Here is a 17,915-nt window from a genome sequence, read left to right as displayed (position 1 = left end):
TCGACGTCTGTTCATGGGTCAGAGGGGAGGATCTGAGAGCCGGACTCCGGAACTCAATACACGTTGGGCCAGTCGCTGCCGATTCGTTGCAAACCCAGCAGCTTGTAGTTCATGGTTTATCAACCATTGTTGTCAAAAACAACCCGTTGTCACAACAAACAGCAGTAATACTTTCCGGATATTCCGCGCCACCAAGCGTCGCTTAAGACATATCCGGTGGTATTTGTTCTTCGCTCTGCAACGTCGTGAATCTCTCGAAGTTTCGGATTATGTAATAGGTGCGAGTATCGTTGACCTATGAAGATTTCATCGAGCTTGGTTCATGAGCTGAATTTTCGCCGAAGGCACGAAATCTAGAACCAGACGCGGACTACTGAAGTAGTTCGAAATTCCAAGCTGCAGGAAAAGCGAGTAAAGTCCCCCCTCAATTGGCAAATGGCATCATACAATGGAGAAATGTTGGTGCTGGCTGGTTCCCTTCCCAGCGTTCCATCGTAGGGCACTACCCCACACTCTCAAATATTGGCCGCGGACCGGACGGCTCGGTCGGTAGATCTTTCACCAGAATTCCCGAACCGCAACCCAACATTCGACGGTCATGGAAGTCGATCCTATACGGGAGCCATGCTCGCGTGTTCTGGGGAGATTTCACCCAGCATTCTCCAAATTCCGTGAGGGGAACCACATCTGGCTACCAGATCCCCGGACAGGATCGTCATTATTAGCCAGAATACATTACAGGCTGCTGATGGGAATAGAGGCTTCTGATTGCCGGAAATCCAAAAAGAGAGTCGCATTCGAGTGGATGTGATAGCTCGCCAGTCCTTCGGTGCCTTTCTGTTCTGGATCGTCCGTCTTCCCATTTTCGCATCATTGTGCTGCGAGCAAGGCTTCATTGACCAGGATACTACCGTCCTGTATGTCTTCTGGGATTGCTCTCATAATAAAGCGTGCATGCAGGTCACTCAGGGTGTTTAGTTTATAAGCTAGTTGCGAGCTTGAATGTAAATGCCGTTGCATGCGATACCGACATCCCAAGTCAAGCCATGCGTCTATTCCATCTTGCTGTGACACTCCTCGGCCTCGTTTGGGGGGCCGTCGCGACGTCCAATGGCCTCACCGATCTGGTAACTTGGGATAGTTACAGTCTCAGCGTCAATGGCGACCGGACTTATATCTAGTGGGTGTCCCTTATTTCGAAGCCATATGAGATATTAGCACGGTCACTTACAAGCTCCACCAGCTCGGCCGAGTTCCACTATCAACGTATGCCCGTCCCCGAATTATGGCCAGATATCCTCCAGAAGTTCAAGGCAAACGGCTTCAACGCCATCAGCGTCTACTTCTTCTGGTCCTATCACAGCGCCTCGGAGGGTGTCTACGACTTCGAGACGTCAGGCAAGAACATTCAGCGCCTCTTCGACTACGCCAAAGAGGCGGGTCTCTGGGTCATCGCCCGCGCCGGGCCATACTGCAATGCCGAGACTAACGGAGGCGGACTTGCACTATGGGGCTCGGACGGCAGCATGGGTGTCCTCCGGACAGCGGACGAAACATACCAGGAGGCCTGGCTCCCATGGATCACCCAAGTCGGCGAGATCATCGCAGCGAACCAGATTACCGAGGGCGGACCCGTTATTCTAAACCAGGTCGAGAACGAGTACCAGGAGAATGACCACTCGCCCAACGCGACCGCCGTCTTGCATATGATACAGATCGAGGAAGCTTTTAGGGATGCTGGGATCGTGGTGCCGCTTACGCACAACGAAAAGGGAATGAGGTCGCAGTCTTGGTCGGTGGACTATCAGGACGTGGGAGGTGCGGTTGATATCTACGGCCTCGACAGCTATCCTGGAGGGTTGTCATGCACCAATCCAACAGTGGGCTTCAATGTCAACCGACTGTACTACCAGTGGTTCCAAAATTACTCGTACACTCAACCCGAGTACGTGCCCGAGTTTGAGGGTGGATGGTTCTCTGCTTGGGGTGGTGGCACATTCTACGACCAGGTGAGTTGGTGTATTCGCAATAAGGAGCTATAATACTGACTGATCCAAGTGCGTGGCCGAGCATGATCCTGCTTTTGCAGATGTTTATTACAAGAATAACGTAGGAAGCCTCATCGTCCAGTTTAATCATAATTAATCACTAAACGCCGTAGATCGGTCAAAAGATAACCCTTCACAACATCTATATGACGTGGGGCGGGACGAATTGGGGGCATTGTCAGTAACCCCCCTTGGATAATCTCACCTCGTTCGCTCACCTGTTCCAAGCTGCCGCCCCGGTAGTCTATACAAGTTACGACTACAGCGCGCCCCTCCGAGAAACTCGCCAGCAGTGGAACAAGCTGTTCCAGACCAAACTCGTTGGTCTTTTCACAAGGGTTTCATCCGACTTGTTGAAGGCCGACATGGTTGGAAATGGAACAGGCTATAGTGTAAGTCAACCCTAGGTCCTAAAGTTCCGACCTCAGTATTCTAACACATGCTCCTAGTTGTCTTCAAACGCCGCATTTAGCTGGGTTCTCAGGAACCCAGATACGGGGGCGACCTTCACCGTGGTCCAACAAGCTACGACGTCGTCGTTTAGCAACATCTCGTTTTCGGCCAGTCTCAACACCAGCGCTGGAGCCGTCACGGTTCCAAATGTCGAGCTGTATGGTCGGCAAAGCAAGATTATTACCACAGATTATAACTTTGGCAGCCACAGCCTGCTCTACTCCTCCGCTGACATAGCCGTCTATGGAGTGTTTGACGTGGACGTCATCGTCATGTACTTGAAAGAGGGACAGACTGGTTCTTTTGCATTGAAGAGCGACAAGAAACTGAGCTACAAGATCTGGGGAGCTAGCACTTTCGCGGCAAGCGGCAACAGCACAACCGCTAGCGCTTTCAATTACAAGCAAGCTGCGGGCACGACTGTGGTCAAGTTCCTTAACGGTGTGGTTGCGTACTTACTCGATCAGCCGACCGCATGGAGACTGTGGGCTCCCCCGACGACTCTGGACCCTGCAGTGGCGCCACACGAGCAAATCTTGGTTATTGGACCCTACCTGGTCAGAGATGCCAGTGTGAAGCTCAACACGCTTTACATCAACGGCGATAATGATGACGCTACAACATTGGAAGCCTATACGGGCACCGCTATCGACACTATTGTCTGGAACGGCCAAAGCATCGAGGCACGGAAAACAGCGTACGGCTCTTACAAGGCTGATATTCCCGGTGCGGAATCGAGAGAAATCTCGTTGCCCGCTCTGACAGCGTGGAAGTCGGCCGACTCGCTGCCTGAAGCGCAGCCGGCGTACGACGATTCAAAGTGGAAAGTGTGCGACAAGACCACGACGCGGAGCCCCGTCGCCCCGGAAACCCTACCGGTGCTCTTTAGCTCTGACTACGGATACTATGCAGGCACCAAGGTGTACCGTGGATACTTTGACGGCGCCAACTCTTCGGCCGTCTACATTTCGGCTTCCGGGGGTCTCGGGTTTGGATGGAATGCCTGGCTGAACGGAAAGCTTATTGGCGGCCACCCCGGTGATGGCAGCTTCGCCAATACCAATGCCACTCTGGCACTGCCTTCGTCGGCTCTCAAGGCTAAGGGCAACGTCATCACCGTGGTGGTGGATTATCACGGCCACGATGAGACCTCGACGGCAAAAGGTGTCGAGAATCCGCGCGGAATTTTGGGCAGCTACCTTCTCCCCTCTGGAACCGCCCACAACACGGGCTTTACCCTCTGGAAAATACAGGGGAACGCTGGCGGCGATGCAAACATCGACCCCGTTCGAGGCCCGATGAACGAGGGCGGTCTGTACGGCGAGAGACTCGGCTGGCATCTGCCCGGCTTCAACCCCAACTCCAACTCCAACTCCAGCTCGTCCAAATTTGACGCCTCGGGCCCCACAACTGGCCTGTCCAAGTCCGGCATCCGGTTTTACGCCACTGACTTCGAACTCGACCTCGACGATGATCTCGATGTGCCCCTGGGCGTTGAGTTGCCATCGCCGGCTGGCACCGTAGCCCGGGTTATGATCTGGATCAACGGCTATCAGTATGGAAAATACGTTCCACACCTCGGACCGCAGACGAGGTTCCCCATCCCGCCGGGCGTCATCAACAACAAGGGAAAGAACACGATGGTGCTTAGCCTGTGGGCGCAAACGGAAGAAGGGGCCAAACTGGACGAGGTGAAGCTGTTCAGTTACGGACAGTACCAGACGAGCTTCAAGTTTAGTCAGGACTGGAGCTATCTGCAGCCTGGATGGGAAAACCGCGAGCAGTATGCTTGACTTGGCGGTCGTTGAATTGGCGAGACGCCTCGTAGTTGTCGTCGGGTTCTTGCATGTGATACAGAAAGAAGCCAGGGTATTACGTGCGCTAGAACATAGTACAGAGTAGTGTAACAGAAACCAATGCGATCCCCAGATATGAGCATGAGTTATTCTTGATGCCCGGCGGTATCCGTCGTGTGCCAACACAACGGCATATCTCTTATCATCGGTGAAGCGCAGCCAAGCTCTACGACTCAAGTTCTACGACTCAAGAACTCACCTACGCCGCGTACAACTTCCCGAAGCAGTAAGACAAGACAGCGGCATCATCCCCAATCCGCATGGTGGGGTTCGCGATACCGACCGTGGAGGAGCAGCTCCCCAAAAACAAAAGCCGCCAACTAACCCCTCCACCCGGGCCCCCCGGGAAAAAAAATGTGATCGAGGATGATTTCCAAACGGCAGCGCTCGGGATAAGTAGACCAGTCGCTCAAAGAGGCAGCTACACGCGGACACCTTCAGGTACCACAGCACGACGTACGGCAAGCTACCCCGTGGTTGCCTGGGTATCCCCGGCCCGGTGTGGTCATGTATCGTTGTACGGAGAGCCGAAGGCCGCTGACGTACTAGAGCTGGATCCGGTCTACACCAGATGCCCTATCAATGTCCACGATCATGACCCCGCAAAAGCTTGACTTGCTGCTGTTTGGAATGGCTGGGTGAGCCCCTCGCCCGCCGTCATGGCATGATAAGGCCCCTCTTCATTACCTCTAGATCCCCTACAAGGTGTGCTCCAAGCCCGTCCTTTCGTCCCATCACTGTCCTTGTCAACCGAAGGTGTCCGGTGTGTGTTTAAACTCAAAAAAGCCCCAAGCCCAGGAAAAGTTTGCTGAACCAATCTTGCGCCAAACCTTCGTCCGATTCCCATTCGTAATTACTTTTAGGACCGAACTTCATTCGTCGCTGCTTCCGTCAGACAGGTAGTCGAGTACAAACCACAAGTCCCACGACTGCCCAGGAAAGCAGGTCTAGCCTGAGAGCAAGCAGGACTTCCTACACCAGAACCATGGCCGCTCTTCGTCAAAATGGCTTGCGGCCATTTTTGGTCGCTGGGAAGCGCGTTTCTACCGCCTCAGCTGCCAGACAAAGCCTCTCCCAGACTTTGACGCGGCAAACCACACTCTTGAGCACCAGAATGGCTTCCACCTTCTACGCCGGCGAGCCTGAGGGGCCGTCCCTCAAGACGGAATCGATCCCAGGCCCCAAGTCCACGGAGCACCTGACCCAGCTGGACAAGGTGTTCGACACCCGGAGTGTGAACATGCTTGCCGACTACACCAAGAGCTTCGGCAACTACATTGTGGACCCCGATGGCAACACTCTGCTCGACGTGTGAGTTCACTTCGTCATTTGCCCCCATTGCGCTGAACCCTGTGGGCTAACAAGCGGCCAGCTACGCGCAGATTGCTTCCATCCCCGTGGGTTACAACAACCCCGCCTTAATTAAGGCTGCCCAGACGCCCGAGATGATCCAAGCCCTCGTCAACCGCCCGGCGCTAGGCAACTTCCCCTCGCACGACTGGGCGTCCATCCTCGAGACGGGTGCCCTCAAGGTCGCACCCAAGGGTTGCAACCAGGTCTTCACCGCCATGGCCGGCTCCGATGCCAACGAGACCGCATACAAGGCCGCCTTCATGTGGCGGCGGCAGAAGGAGCGCGGTGGCCCCACGGTCGAGTTCACCGAGCAGGAACTGAACTCGTCCATGAACAACCAATCCCCAGGCGCTTCTCAGCTCTCCATCATGTCCTTCAAGACGGCCTTCCACGGCCGCCTTTTCGGTTCCCTCTCCACCACTCGTTCCAAGCCCATTCACAAGCTCGACATCCCTGCCTTCGACTGGCCTCAGGCAACTTTCCCTCTCCTGAAGTACCCGCTCGAGGAGCACGTTGAGGAGAACGCCAAGGCCGAAGCCGATTCCCTTGCTGAAGTCGAGGACCTGATTAAGAACTACCACCTGCCGCCTTGCGCTGTCGTCGTCGAGCCCATCCAGTCCGAGGGGGGTGACAACCACGCCTCCCCCGCCTTCTTCCGTGGCCTGCGTGAAGTCACCAAGAAGCACGGTGTTCTCCTCATTGTTGATGAGGTCCAAACTGGTGTTGGCGCGACCGGCAAGTTCTGGGCCCACGACCACTGGGACCTGCCCTCACCCCCGGACATGGTCACCTTCAGCAAGAAGGCCCAAACAGCCGGCTACTACTTTGGCAACCCGGAACTGCGCCCGAACAAGCCCTACCGCCAGTTCAACACATGGATGGGCGACCCGGCGCGCGCCCTCATCTATCGCGCCATCATCGACGAGATTGAGCGCCTGAATCTGGTCGAGCACACGGCCAAGGTGGGCGATTACCTCTACGGCAAGCTTGAGGCACTCGCCGCCAAGTACCCAGGCGAGTTCGCCAACCTGCGTGGCAAGGGTTTGGGCACCTTCATCGCCTTCGACAACCCCAAGCGCGATCAGTTCCTCGCCAAGGCCAAGAAGTTCGGCGTCAACATCGGCGGCAGCGGCGTCAGCGCCGTCCGCCTGCGGCCCATGCTCATCTTTGAGAAGCAGCATGCGGATATCCTGCTTAAGACGTTGGAGAAGATTGTTACCAGCTGGTGAGAGACTGGCGCAAGAGACGGGAATAATATAAAACGAAAAGTAAAGAAATTAAAGGGCTTCATCTGATAGTGGAGGCTTGCGTGTAATTTGCTGTGCTTCAAAGAGCGCAGGTTGGTTTAAGCATCTGAGGACCGGCTGCTGGTTTCTAGGAGCTGTGTGTTTGCTGAAAGACTCCGAGTTTGGGACGTGGGGGTGACTTTGCTTATAGAGGCTAAATAAAGTATCACAGGAATGGCATGTAATGACAATGACCTTTGAAGACAGCTTCCTAGCTCAATAGATGTGGGTAGCTGTGATTGACTTATCTGTAACATATCACTCCTGTGAACCCGTGGACCTTGAAGTCATGCCTTGGTTCATCTTGCCTCTCTTCATCCCCAAGTTCTGTATGAGCTACATGGTCGATGCCGGCATCTCCAGAGTATCACATATGTGATATTTAATTTCATCTGCTTCTGTTGCCGCATTGTATTAACTAGCTAGTTAGGTCGCTAACCTCAGATTCGCCATGCAAGACTTCGAAAATCAGCCTTGCCATCATTTGGATCTCTACTTATTGTAGATTCCCTCCACGGCTACTTACAGGTAGGTAGGCGCACAACCTTTCCATCAAAACCTACGAGTCAATGGGCATCGACACCAAGCCCACCAGACGTGCACTTCCAGAACGCCGCATGCTGGTCGCGTAGGTTAGTTGGCAAGCAGACAGACTGTGAATCCCCTTCGTATTCTTCGCCTTTCGTTTTGAAATGCATTCCAAACATGCGATGCGCGCAGTATGCGTAACTTAGAGCAACTCATCAAATGACTTCGCTGTGTCCCCATGCAAATCCATTTGCCATTTGTTTAATACAGAAAAAAGAATAGTGATATAGTACTCCACAGACTATGGTTGACAAAGCACGAGATGACTGTATGCATGCCACGGCCGGGTTCGCTTTTAGGGAAAATAAAAAGGGGGCAATATGCTAGAGTATTTGTACACACACGATCCGGGGAGGAAATCTGGTTCCCCTTTTTCGTTCCAATGGTATGTAGGGTGGATGATGTCTTGACATGTTCAGGGATGGGTTGGCGGTGTTATTCCCATCATTCGCCGCAGCTGCACCGCTGTGAGTCCTGCCCTGCCTGTCCCTCTCCAAAACCTGCAAGGGATATATGCCTCTGCGTTGGGCATGGGTATCAGTTGAGGTGAGCTCATGTCTAATGGCTCATTAGCTCCTGCTTTCTGCCTTGACCACTGTGCTGTATTCCACCTGCGCTGCCGTCATTACTTCCGTGAGCACCCAGGGAGCCGTTGGCGCCGCCACTGATGCTGTCATTCACCTCCTTGCTGTCCTGTTGCTCCCTCTCAAAGTCGAGCATGTTAAGCTCGTTTTCTCGTTCAAGTGCAGCTTCTTGGTCGCGCAACTCCTCCGCAGCACGCTGGGCCTCTTCATTCTCGAGTATCAAAGCCTCTTCTTGTGCCAGCAGAGCCTGTTCTTGTTCAGTCATTTCCCCATCCACTGCGCTACCAACCTCGGGAGGTGGCGGAGGCGGAGGCGGTGGACTAGGTACATCACCCTCGTCCTCCTTCAGCCGCTTCATTGAAGGCGTCTCGGATGGTGTTGCGCTGGTCGAGACAGTATCGTCTTCCCGCTTGCGTTTTCTATCGGAACTGCCGGGGGTTGAGTTTATATCCTCATCGTCCGTCAAGATGACCTCAGTATCATCCTGTACCATGGACAAATCAACTGCAGCATTTGAGCCGAGGGGACCACTTGATGCATCCCTTGCAACTCGTTCGGCCTTCTTCTTCTCATGTGCATTGTACTTTGTCACAGCCTTGTCGAAAAACTCTTTGACATACTTCTTCACCTTCTTTTCCTGTTTCGAGGAAATCTTGGTCGGGTCTTCGACACGCTTGTTCTTGTAGTCTGAGGAGACGAGTTTCTTGTTAATGTCCTTAGCGAACTTTTTCAAGTCCTCTTTTGGAAGCTTATGCCGGAATTTGTCTACAACATACTTCACGGCGGGATAAAGCTAGCAAGCAGCCATTAGTCTTTGTGCACCACAATGGCTTTCCACGCAACTCACAGTGTTCTCGTAGATCTTCATCTGCTTGTCAATCGGCAGAGAACGCCACTTTTCCTTCTTTGGCTCCTGTACGGGAGTGCTGATGTGCTGGGGGGTCTGCGACGCAGAGGTCCTCAGTGCATTAGCGCTGTCAGGCTTGGTGAGAGAATCGATAATATCTTGGAGTGTCTTCTGTTCCTGCATTGCTTTGGATGGGCCTTTTGAGGTGCCTGCATCGGGAGCAGGCATCGTGGGCTTTTGCCATTGTGTAGCGCCTCCCTTGGTGTAGTAATACCAACTGCCTGTCTTGTCAGTAGCTATGAACCAGCCCGCTGGGAGAGTCGAAGGATCCGGTGGTCGGCGTTGTCGTTGGGTGTTTAACAAAGTGGCATTGCGCTGCGGAATGCTACTGCGTGGACCTTTGGGGACATTATCGGGCAGAGGAACAGAAGCGACAGGCTTGATTAAAGACTCTTCGGGGCGGGTGCCTCTGCGGTCCTCAAACCAGTTAGAGGGTTGTGTAGTGGCTTTGCCTGGGGCAAAGCGGGAGATTCGGTAGCCGACCGCTAGCTTGCTCCATTCGTCAAGCAATTTGCGAGACACCTCAGCAACATCTTCGTGCTCCGAGTCGGCCAAGGGGCGAACTGCAAGCTCAATCTGTGAAGAGTCGATTTTGTTTCTCGTTAAGCGGGGAAATTTGTAGAGGATATCGAGGACTTGAAGCACCACGTTGTAGTCCTCCTTGAATTTGTTCAGTGTGGTTTTGAGAAATTCGTATCCGTGCATCCGCATGACATAGGGGAGTAAGCGCTCGTCGCATGTTTGAATGCGCTCCAAGAGCTTGACGGCAATCCACTTTTCCTTGCACTGCATGAGCGTGGCCATGACTTTCTGAACGCCCTTTTCGTCGAGACCACGGGCTTGTACGCTGTTGACATATTCTTCATCATCCTCGCCGGCCTTTTTCTTGCGGGGCTTCTTGGCCACCACGGCAATCGTTGTGTCCCAACTATCGCCATCGTCAATTCCAAGAGCTTCAATGGTAGCATCAGACAGCTTAGTTGCGCGTTCGGTCTGGGTTTTGCCTCCAATGAAGCCTATGCAGTTGGACTCGCCACAATAGCAGGGCTGCGGGTCGGCACCGTAACGGTCAACATTGTAGTTGAACACCAGCTCCTCACCAGCCTGGATTTTACGGCCTGCAAAAATGCCCATGCGAAGCTTGTTTTCCACCACCCATTTGTCCACATAGCAGTTGGGATTGCAGGAATGGTTGCAAAACCGTCCCAAATTGCCCTTTTTGGTGGCATCAACAAACTCATGCTTAGTTAGTGACATAAAATAGAAGTGTTTGATGCCTTCCTTGTCATATTGGATCATCCGCCGTCGGAATGTCGGCTCATTTATGACTTCGCCGATGTATTCAAAGATAAAGTCGTTGGCTTGCAAATCTCTGTTTGCTCGGAGTCCAAAGCCTTTCTTCTCTGTCTTAATGACTGAGACGTCGGCATATTGTCTTCGCTGAAATCGTTGATTTTGGCAGCCGTCGCCACAGTTGCACTTCTTGTCAACACATTCCATCTTGGTGACGCGGTTGATGCAGTCCGAATCTTCACCGCACGCATGGTTCATGCCATCACCTAGAGAGCGGTCTGGTCAGCACGGCGTTTGCACACCACACATGGGGGCAAATCATGACATTTCCAAGGTTCACCTACGCCATTCTTCGCTGCAGTCGCAATCCAGAGTATCGTGCTCAGTGTAGCCGAGCGCCTTCGCACCATAGACGCAGTGCGGTATAATCTGGAAATGATCGCAGGATTCTTCAGTCACATCGGGCAAGTCGTCGAACAGAGCTACCGGCCGTGGAGCCATTTTCTGTGATGCTTTTCGTGATGGTTTAGGGTGTTGACCTATGTCGGGGGTTGAGACGCTGTCGCTGCGTTCTTTCCGGTCTTCGGGGGACGCGCTTGGGGAATGTGATCGCGACTCCTTGCTTCGATCAGAGCTGGATGGTACGCTATCCCTCTCCTTGACTTCAGCAACGGTATCTTCCAATGGCGCCGGGGCGCCATTTTGGACACTGAGGCCCTCCAAACCATCTTTTACACGTTCTTCGTCCTCCATCATGGCAACCACGGTATTGTGACCTCTGAGGTCGTCTCACTATTGCACCTGATGCAGTTTGAGAAACCAAACCCCAAGTGGTTGGGCTAACTATTGATCAGAGGACCAGGGTGGGATTCGGCAGAAATCAGCCCGAGGGAAGGATGTGGATTAGATGAGGGATTGAGTCCGATAGACCAGAGAGACGCGACGGTAGCTTCGAGGTTGCGCCCATGTGGAGAGCTGGTGTGGAGGAGGAGATTGATTCAAAAGGCTGCTCGGTGGTGAAAGATGGGGGACGACGAGCCAGTCTTGCAGACGGATGGGACTATCTGGCGCGTGCTGTTCGTGGCATTGCAGGCCCGTTGCAGGTCAATTGAAAAGACAAAAGTATTCTTGCGACAGTGCCAAGCACTCGCTGTTTGCCAAACAGCTATGCTGACAGTTGAGTGCTGGTCGTGGAAAAAAATAGTGTAATGGGATTGGGAATCGCCAAAAGCTGGAGATGCAAGTGCAACTTCCTGCCCATCATGATGGATTCGTCCATTGATACTCGGCTAAACCCCGGTCTCCACGGGGACGCTAACTGCAACCTCCGATCCTAGGATGGCACCACGAGAGTGGGCAATAATGGGACGCTTCGCTTGAATAAAATGTTCCACTGAACCCATCAGCTTATGAACAGCTAGAATAGCATCTACCAATTGAAGTATATATGCCTTTGGGTAAACTGAGTCATGAAATAGAAGTCAGAATTTCATGCTTGATCTGGAGTAAGCTACTGGGTAGCGCAATATGTGCTTATTTTGTGAATTATTTCTGCATTCTTCCGAATGGATAGCATGTATGCCATGTGCGCAAGGAATGTCTGCAGTGTAGTTATTCGCCACGGTACTATTGTGCGCACCCTTATAGATTGTACCTGAACAACCTACCTGAACAGAGTTAAGAATGAAAGAGTAAGTGAGGAACTTAAAAGTACTTTTAAGTATCCAGTCCTAAGCAGTACGAGTTCAGATCACTACCAAGGGAATACTACTACTCTCTATAGACTCACCTTTGAAGCGGTAACTTTGCAGTTGGTATTTTTGACATTCTGACATGTGCAGATAGCGCCATTGGGTTCAAAGCAATTGCTGGCTATGTGCTTCAGTAGCTAAGATGAGAGGTTAGAAGATGGTGGCAAATGGATGACAAAACAAACGTCACACCAAGCGTGTAATAATATTGGATGACCAATATTCCAGTATATTTAGGCAGTGAATATCTATAACCGGGCTATTTCACCTAGGTGCACTGTTTATTCTATCCCCCTCTTGGGAGTCTTGAGCGGCATGGGAATGCTCGACAGTTTCACAAATTCCTACGACCTGAAAATGAGGACTATGCCAATTGTACCAATCACTACGTGAGTAGGATACGAGCAATTGCAAATGGATGCCCAAACAATGCTTTATGTGAGCTGCAAGCTTGACACCCCCGTCCGGCCGACCCAGAAAGCTGGAAACGGGATTTGTAGATGCTCGGAATGAATGCCAGCTCCAATCGTAGACTGCCAGCGCATCGCAGTAGTATATCGCCATGATGCACCCATGATCGAGACACCTAGCATGCCGGCTATTCAGCATCACAGTAATCGGCCTGGGAGCCATTGACACATCGGCCAGAGTGGGGCCGGAGAAGATGCCAACTCACTGTGCATGTAGAGTCTGGAAGTCGGGTGTTGAAAAGGCGGTATGTCAGTCGGCTGGATGGTTTATATAAGGAGAGCCTGAGAGCGCGTACTGAAGCTGGTCCTTGGGACGCAACGCACGACCTCGCAATTTCAACACCATCAATCATTTTCCATATCCCTTCGAACCATGTTATATATTCCCGAGATGGGCCAGTCTCTGGGCTTGCGGCTCGTCATATGTGACGAACGCATGATCTGTGCTTGTCACCGGCTTGTGAAAATCCTCAAAGCGCTTGGGCGGTATGATTGGCGAGCTTCCAGTGAATCTTGACCACTCAAACAGACCGATACCAAGGGCTTGAGAGGACTCAAGGGCTGCAAAGCCAGCGAAGCAGCGGAAAACTACCAATGAGATGCAGGGCCTCTTCCCAAAAGGAACCCCAAGCACACGGGAGCTAGTTGGATTGTCAGTTTCAGCCCAATGCTTATTCTCCACGGTCTTGGTATTTTTCTTTGTCTTTTGGTGACTATTTGACGAGCTATGAGAGGTGGAGGGGAGGTTATCCAAAGTTGGGTGGGGACAGAGCAGCACAACACGACACCTGCAGACAGAAACATCGGAGCCTTGCTTGGGCGGAAAATGACCTGGTGCAACAGAATACGATTTGATGTGTGAAGGTGGTCCAGTTTTCTTTGCCAACAACGCAATATTATCAAGTCAGGCGACCCAATCTGTCCAAGTGGTCAGCGGGATTGGCTTATTGCCAACGAATTTGACGACTCAAATGTATTGCGCATCTGCAAGCGGAGGAAGCTGCATATCGTCAGTCCACTAGCGCCCTGGCCGGCATGCATTCCAGCATATGACCCGTGGACTTATTGACTACTGGCGGCAGGACTGCAGGACTGCCAGACTGCAATTGACCTGTAGCCTCACAAAACTCGAAGGGCAACCCCCCTCCAAGCTCTTGCCAAGCTCAGAGGTTAGCCAGATTGGAGTTAGAACGAGGAGTGAGGTGCCGACGTGAAGATTCGGGGACTCTTGTACTTTTTTATGGCAAGCCGAAGCTTTGAGCCGCAAGACATTCATTGTCCATCTGTCCTGGCCGAGGGAATTCGATCCGGGCATCATCAAAACAATCTCGGTTTCCGATCAAGCCGCTGAAGACGATCGGAGTTATTTGGAGCTGGGAAACCCTGAAAATCTGGGTAGAAGTGAGAGCTCTCAACCAGTTGAATAGCAGTGGCAGTAGCACAGACGTTGGAGATGGATGAAGTTGGGCAAGTTTGATGGTACAGACGTCCCCAACCTTAACAATTTTATCCAGATTCAGCATCCCTACCACTGGACCCTGCAAGTGGTGCTAATAGCACAGAAAAACAACCTTCCGCACGCTACCCCTTGCGGAGGCAACCTCGGTCCTTGGAGTGCAGCACGCCGTCGCAACGACTACGGTCTACGGCCTACCTCCTGTTCTGTCTCTGTACCACCATTCGTTCCTTAGACATAACAGGCACACACTCGTTTTGCGCCTGGTGGGAGCTGCTTGGCCACGACGCGCGCTTGGTGGTACCTTTTTTGCGCGCATCTTCGAACCGTGGGGCTTTTGAGCGGCATTCTTTGACCCCCCCTCCTTGCCTCCTTGCCTTCTTCGGTCCCATGACACACCTTAACTGCCTTGTTTGCGCAGCTTTCCCTCGCCTAGCTATCACTGCCACCCGGAGGCCTGGTCTTCAAGTAAGGTAAACGGGCCACAGCCGCCTCTGTCACCAGGTGCTATTACGGCGACATAACCAACCCAAGAGACGGATAGACTCTGCATTTTTCTTTGTCTTCTTCAAATGACTAACTCGCGAGTTTGCTGGTGGATCCCTTGTCTCTCTCAACGCGCGGAATCTACTCGGTACGCCCCTCGGCAACAGCACGTTTCGCCATGGAAACCACCTTCTCAGACACGGAAACGGTATGTCTGAACCCGCCCAGTTGCACTGATAGCCTGGCTTTAACCAGCTTGCAGCGCTTCGTGCTTGGGGAGATGATCAAAGCTAGCTCGATAGATGTGCCTCTGCTGGCCGAGTTCATCAAGATGCATAACGTCGAGCAGAACTGGATGTATATGCAGCTCCCAGCCGGTATGCCCCACTGAGGTTTCCAACGCTATCCGAGCTGACCTGTACAGGTCGCAACATGTATCAATGCATTGGCGCAGTGGAAAAGATGATTCCAGTGCACATACCTCCTCTTCCCAACCCGGAGGGCTTGAAGCGCAAGTCGATTAGCGATCTAAGCGACCAACCCATCAAGAGACAAGCCGTTGTGGGCCCAATCGAGCCGGCCATACCTCCGCGCATCATCCAACCGCGGCCTCCTCCCCCCAATGGCTATCTGGCTACCGCGCCCGCCAGCAGTCCATCGGTCACCAGCACGGGCAAGAAGCGCGGCAGACCTTCGAAGGCAGACAAGGAGGCTCAAGCTCGGGCATGTTACTCGAGGTCAATTGAGTATCCGCCCATAACTCCAGCGCCTCAGGCGACATCCATGGCCCTTGCGCCTCAGCGCGACTACGCCTCTTCCCCTGGTTACGAAATCGCGAGCAACCCCCTGGAGCAAAACTCCAAGAAGCGAGCACGACCGAGCGCGAGCGACTACTCACCAGCAGCTGCATACCCACTAGCTTCACCTGCGTCGACAACGGAAACCCCGCGCGCACTTCCCGAGCCCATTGAGCTGGTAGAGCAAGCGACGCGGTCACCTCGCGATCACCCCCAAGATTTGAGGTCTCCTCGTCAACCGCAGCTACAGCAGCCTCCGCAGGCGCCATCGATGCAAGCACCTCGACATCCCCAGGCATACGAACAGTATAGAGGTCCAGATCCCATTTTTCCCGACAGAGACAGGTCTAGGAGTGCATCTGATCATATCCCGAGAGAGGCACCAGCGGCGCCACCTATGACGAATCGAAGCTAGAAAACCGAGGTCTCTCCTTTCTACATAACGTCTTTCCATTACCATGTTTTACTATCTACATCTTGGCCCGTACAGGAAGACTCTTGTTATATGGCGCAGAGCCACGGCGGTTTATCATTGAAGATTTGGCCTTCTCTTCTCGCCTTCATCCGGCATGTGACGGCATCTTTGATGCTGGGGCGGTTTGTGACCGAGCTGATACAATGTCTCATCTGTTCGGCTCTGATTTATTTCTTTCTCAACCGCTCAATCATCTCGTTTCTACGCTCGGCAAAACAAAATGAAGATGGGGCTCATGTGGCGGCTAGTTTCACAACTTTCTTTCTACAGCGTCTGGAACACGGCCCAGTTACTTGGAGGAACTCTGCCATTTTTACAGCATTTACACAAATATGGTTCATGCTACTGGCACGTGATTATGATATGTCGTTTCTGGCGCTGTGAGAAATTCCATTCGTACAAAAAAAGACTTTTGGGAGGGGCGTTTATATGGGAGAACGGACAGGGGAAATGATGAAATATACCGATGTATGTACGACTGCACAAGCCTGCCCTTATATGATTATCACGTCAAACTAGCAGTTTCATCGTGCCTTGGATCTCCCGTTTGATTTTGATTGTTGGATGCTAGGGGCTCTGTGGACGAGACGACTAGGAGGCGGTTGCGACTGAAGGTTCAAGCAGCCAATCGTGAAAGGCCAGAAGGTGGCAGTCCTATAGTGCCATGAACATCGTGAGCCGATATGGCTGCTTGGTTATCAGAGGTTTACAAGACATGCGAATACAAGTTGATGTTTCGTATTGGTTGTGTGAGTTGGTCGAGTTGATCGATCACGAACTTAGCTTTATCAATGATCTTGAGGGGTCTGTTGGGGGCGCTCAAGAGCTCAACTACAACATATCAGCTTGATTGACTGGCAATTGGCCTGACCTGAGATTTCCAACGGGCATGTCAATAATCCTTCGCATAACATTCAACTCACACCTTTCCATGGCGCCGCAAGTCGCCTATGAATCAAACTAAACACCTGAAGTATTTAGGCTTGTACAAGTGAGATATGAGCGACCCTGCTAAACGAACAGGACAAACTATACAACATGAACCCCCCTCCTCCGCCCGTCCCCCCCCTCTCTCCTGACACTATGAGCAAGGTGTTCAAATCCTAATCAAGCCCTCAACTCAATAATAGTGCTCCACTTAGGCCATAGTGGAGATAATAAACATCAATAACAGCCTCTCTTTCAACATCAGATAAAGTGTTAATAGATCTTGGTTAGTATAGTGGTCAGTATACCAGCTTGTCATTTCTATTCGTTGAATAATTGATGACATTTCGCTGGGGACCCGGGTTCAATTCCCGGACCGAGAGCACTTTTCTTTTTAAAATTTGGTTCTCCATGTCGTTCGAAAAAAGGAGTGCCAGTAGGGATATTGCGGGTTGTCTTTTTGGTGCATCTGATTGAGCCATGTATACATACCGATCGATGGTCAATCACTGCGGTAATTGATTACGAAAATGGCAGCCCGCGATATGTTTCGTCATAGCACCCGAGATTGACTACGTTTAGACTTGCTGTGTTGATCCTTCTACCTGGGTGGGGGGGCTGTGTAATTATTTCCAAGATTTTCTCTATATCTTTCAAGATCGCGTTTGCAGCATTCATGATGTTCTACTCCGTACTCGACTTGCACTCCAGCTACCTTTACCGAGATATGGGAGACAAGTTGAGATAAATCCTGCAGAGGCCTCGAACGCTTATGCAAATAGATGCAGCAATACCATACGTTCCTTATTTACTTCAACGCAACATGAAGCCGGCGGCTGGTGAGAAAAACATAGTATTGTGGCTGCAGGCTCAATAACTCAATCTCGAAAATTCACAGTCCGAAATCATGCGCGGAGAAAAGTCAAGACCCACGATGCGGGTGGGTTACTACCCGTAGCCCTGATGCCCACAAACTATACTCATTTACGAACAACTCTTTCCACGAACCAACATTTGACTAGTTGCTCAGCAACATGAATCACAGCTCGGTTAGCTCAGTTGGTTAGAGCGTCGTACTAATACCTCCCTTGGGACATATTAAGTAATGCGAAGGTCATGAGTTCAACCCTCATACTGAGCAATGGATATTTTTGTCTTTTCAAGACTAACAGTGTCACAGAACAT

General features: G+C 52.0%; 4 protein-coding genes and 2 non-coding genes across 6 annotated transcripts; 5 read left to right on the top strand and 1 right to left on the bottom strand.

Annotated features, from left to right (window-relative positions):
• The first annotated feature begins 570 nt into the window (after positions 1 to 570).
• On the top strand, positions 571 to 4,442 carry BCR38DRAFT_420964 (glycoside hydrolase superfamily). The gene is made up of 6 exons (XM_040859412.1): positions 571 to 1,180; positions 1,244 to 2,009; positions 2,059 to 2,109; positions 2,162 to 2,225; positions 2,277 to 2,440; positions 2,498 to 4,442. Exons 1-6 carry the CDS (start codon positions 1,047 to 1,049, stop codon positions 4,292 to 4,294), a joined length of 2,976 nt encoding a protein of 991 aa, XP_040720035.1. The 5' UTR covers positions 571 to 1,046; the 3' UTR covers positions 4,295 to 4,442.
• Positions 4,443 to 5,471: 1,029 nt separating this feature from the next.
• On the top strand, positions 5,472 to 6,939 carry BCR38DRAFT_334101 (aminotransferase class-III-domain-containing protein; the record flags this gene model as incomplete). The annotated part of the gene is made up of 2 exons (XM_040855284.1): positions 5,472 to 5,668; positions 5,730 to 6,939. The coding sequence occupies 2 exons, from the start codon at positions 5,472 to 5,474 to the stop codon at positions 6,937 to 6,939; spliced, it is 1,407 nt and encodes a 468-aa protein (XP_040720034.1).
• Positions 6,940 to 7,697: 758 nt separating this feature from the next.
• Positions 7,698 to 11,257, bottom strand: BCR38DRAFT_99314 (uncharacterized protein). The gene is made up of 3 exons (XM_040865840.1): positions 10,713 to 11,257; positions 9,016 to 10,634; positions 7,698 to 8,961 (listed from the first exon to the last, which is right to left on the bottom strand). Exons 1-3 carry the CDS (start codon positions 11,122 to 11,124, stop codon positions 8,143 to 8,145), a joined length of 2,850 nt encoding a protein of 949 aa, XP_040720033.1. The 5' UTR covers positions 11,125 to 11,257; the 3' UTR covers positions 7,698 to 8,142.
• A 3,154-nt stretch (positions 11,258 to 14,411) lies between these two features.
• BCR38DRAFT_99249 (uncharacterized protein) lies at positions 14,412 to 15,883 on the top strand. The gene is made up of 3 exons (XM_040865839.1): positions 14,412 to 14,739; positions 14,794 to 14,908; positions 14,956 to 15,883. The coding sequence occupies exons 1-3, from the start codon at positions 14,710 to 14,712 to the stop codon at positions 15,741 to 15,743; spliced, it is 933 nt and encodes a 310-aa protein (XP_040720032.1). The 5' UTR covers positions 14,412 to 14,709; the 3' UTR covers positions 15,744 to 15,883.
• Positions 15,884 to 17,011: 1,128 nt separating this feature from the next.
• BCR38DRAFT_t66 lies at positions 17,012 to 17,113 on the top strand. The gene has a single exon. It is a non-coding gene; the product is annotated as a tRNA-Asp (tRNA).
• Positions 17,114 to 17,774: 661 nt separating this feature from the next.
• On the top strand, positions 17,775 to 17,871 carry BCR38DRAFT_t67. Its single transcript has one exon. It is a non-coding gene; the product is annotated as a tRNA-Ile (tRNA).
• The last annotated feature ends 44 nt before the right edge of the window (positions 17,872 to 17,915 follow it).

Source organism: Pseudomassariella vexata (assembly GCF_002105095.1).
Source record: "Pseudomassariella vexata strain CBS 129021 chromosome Unknown BCR38scaffold_2, whole genome shotgun sequence".
NCBI lineage: Eukaryota > Fungi > Ascomycota > Sordariomycetes > Amphisphaeriales > Pseudomassariaceae > Pseudomassariella > Pseudomassariella vexata.
The sequence above is the reverse complement of the archived record's forward strand: the minus strand, read 5'-3'. Positions and strand labels throughout refer to the sequence as shown.

Coding starts and splice junctions, on each gene's coding strand:
- BCR38DRAFT_420964 (XM_040859412.1), top strand. CDS start 1,047: ATGCGTCTATTCCATCTTGCTGTGACACTCCTCGGCCTCGTTTGGGGG. Junction 1,181..1,243: donor GGCGACCGGACTTATATCTA/GTGGGTGTCCCT, acceptor AAGCTCCACCAG/CTCGGCCGAGTTCCACTATC. Junction 2,110..2,161: donor ATGTTTATTACAAGAATAAC/GTAGGAAGCCTC, acceptor TAAACGCCGTAG/ATCGGTCAAAAGATAACCCT.
- BCR38DRAFT_99314 (XM_040865840.1), bottom strand. CDS start 11,124: ATGATGGAGGACGAAGAACGTGTAAAAGATGGTTTGGAGGGCCTCAGT. Junction 10,635..10,712: donor CGACTGCAGCGAAGAATGGC/GTAGGTGAACCT, acceptor ACCGCTCTCTAG/GTGATGGCATGAACCATGCG. Junction 8,962..9,015: donor TGAAGATCTACGAGAACACT/GTGAGTTGCGTG, acceptor GCTGCTTGCTAG/CTTTATCCCGCCGTGAAGTA.
- BCR38DRAFT_99249 (XM_040865839.1), top strand. CDS start 14,710: ATGGAAACCACCTTCTCAGACACGGAAACG. Junction 14,740..14,793: donor CCTTCTCAGACACGGAAACG/GTATGTCTGAAC, acceptor ACCAGCTTGCAG/CGCTTCGTGCTTGGGGAGAT. Junction 14,909..14,955: donor GTATATGCAGCTCCCAGCCG/GTATGCCCCACT, acceptor TGACCTGTACAG/GTCGCAACATGTATCAATGC.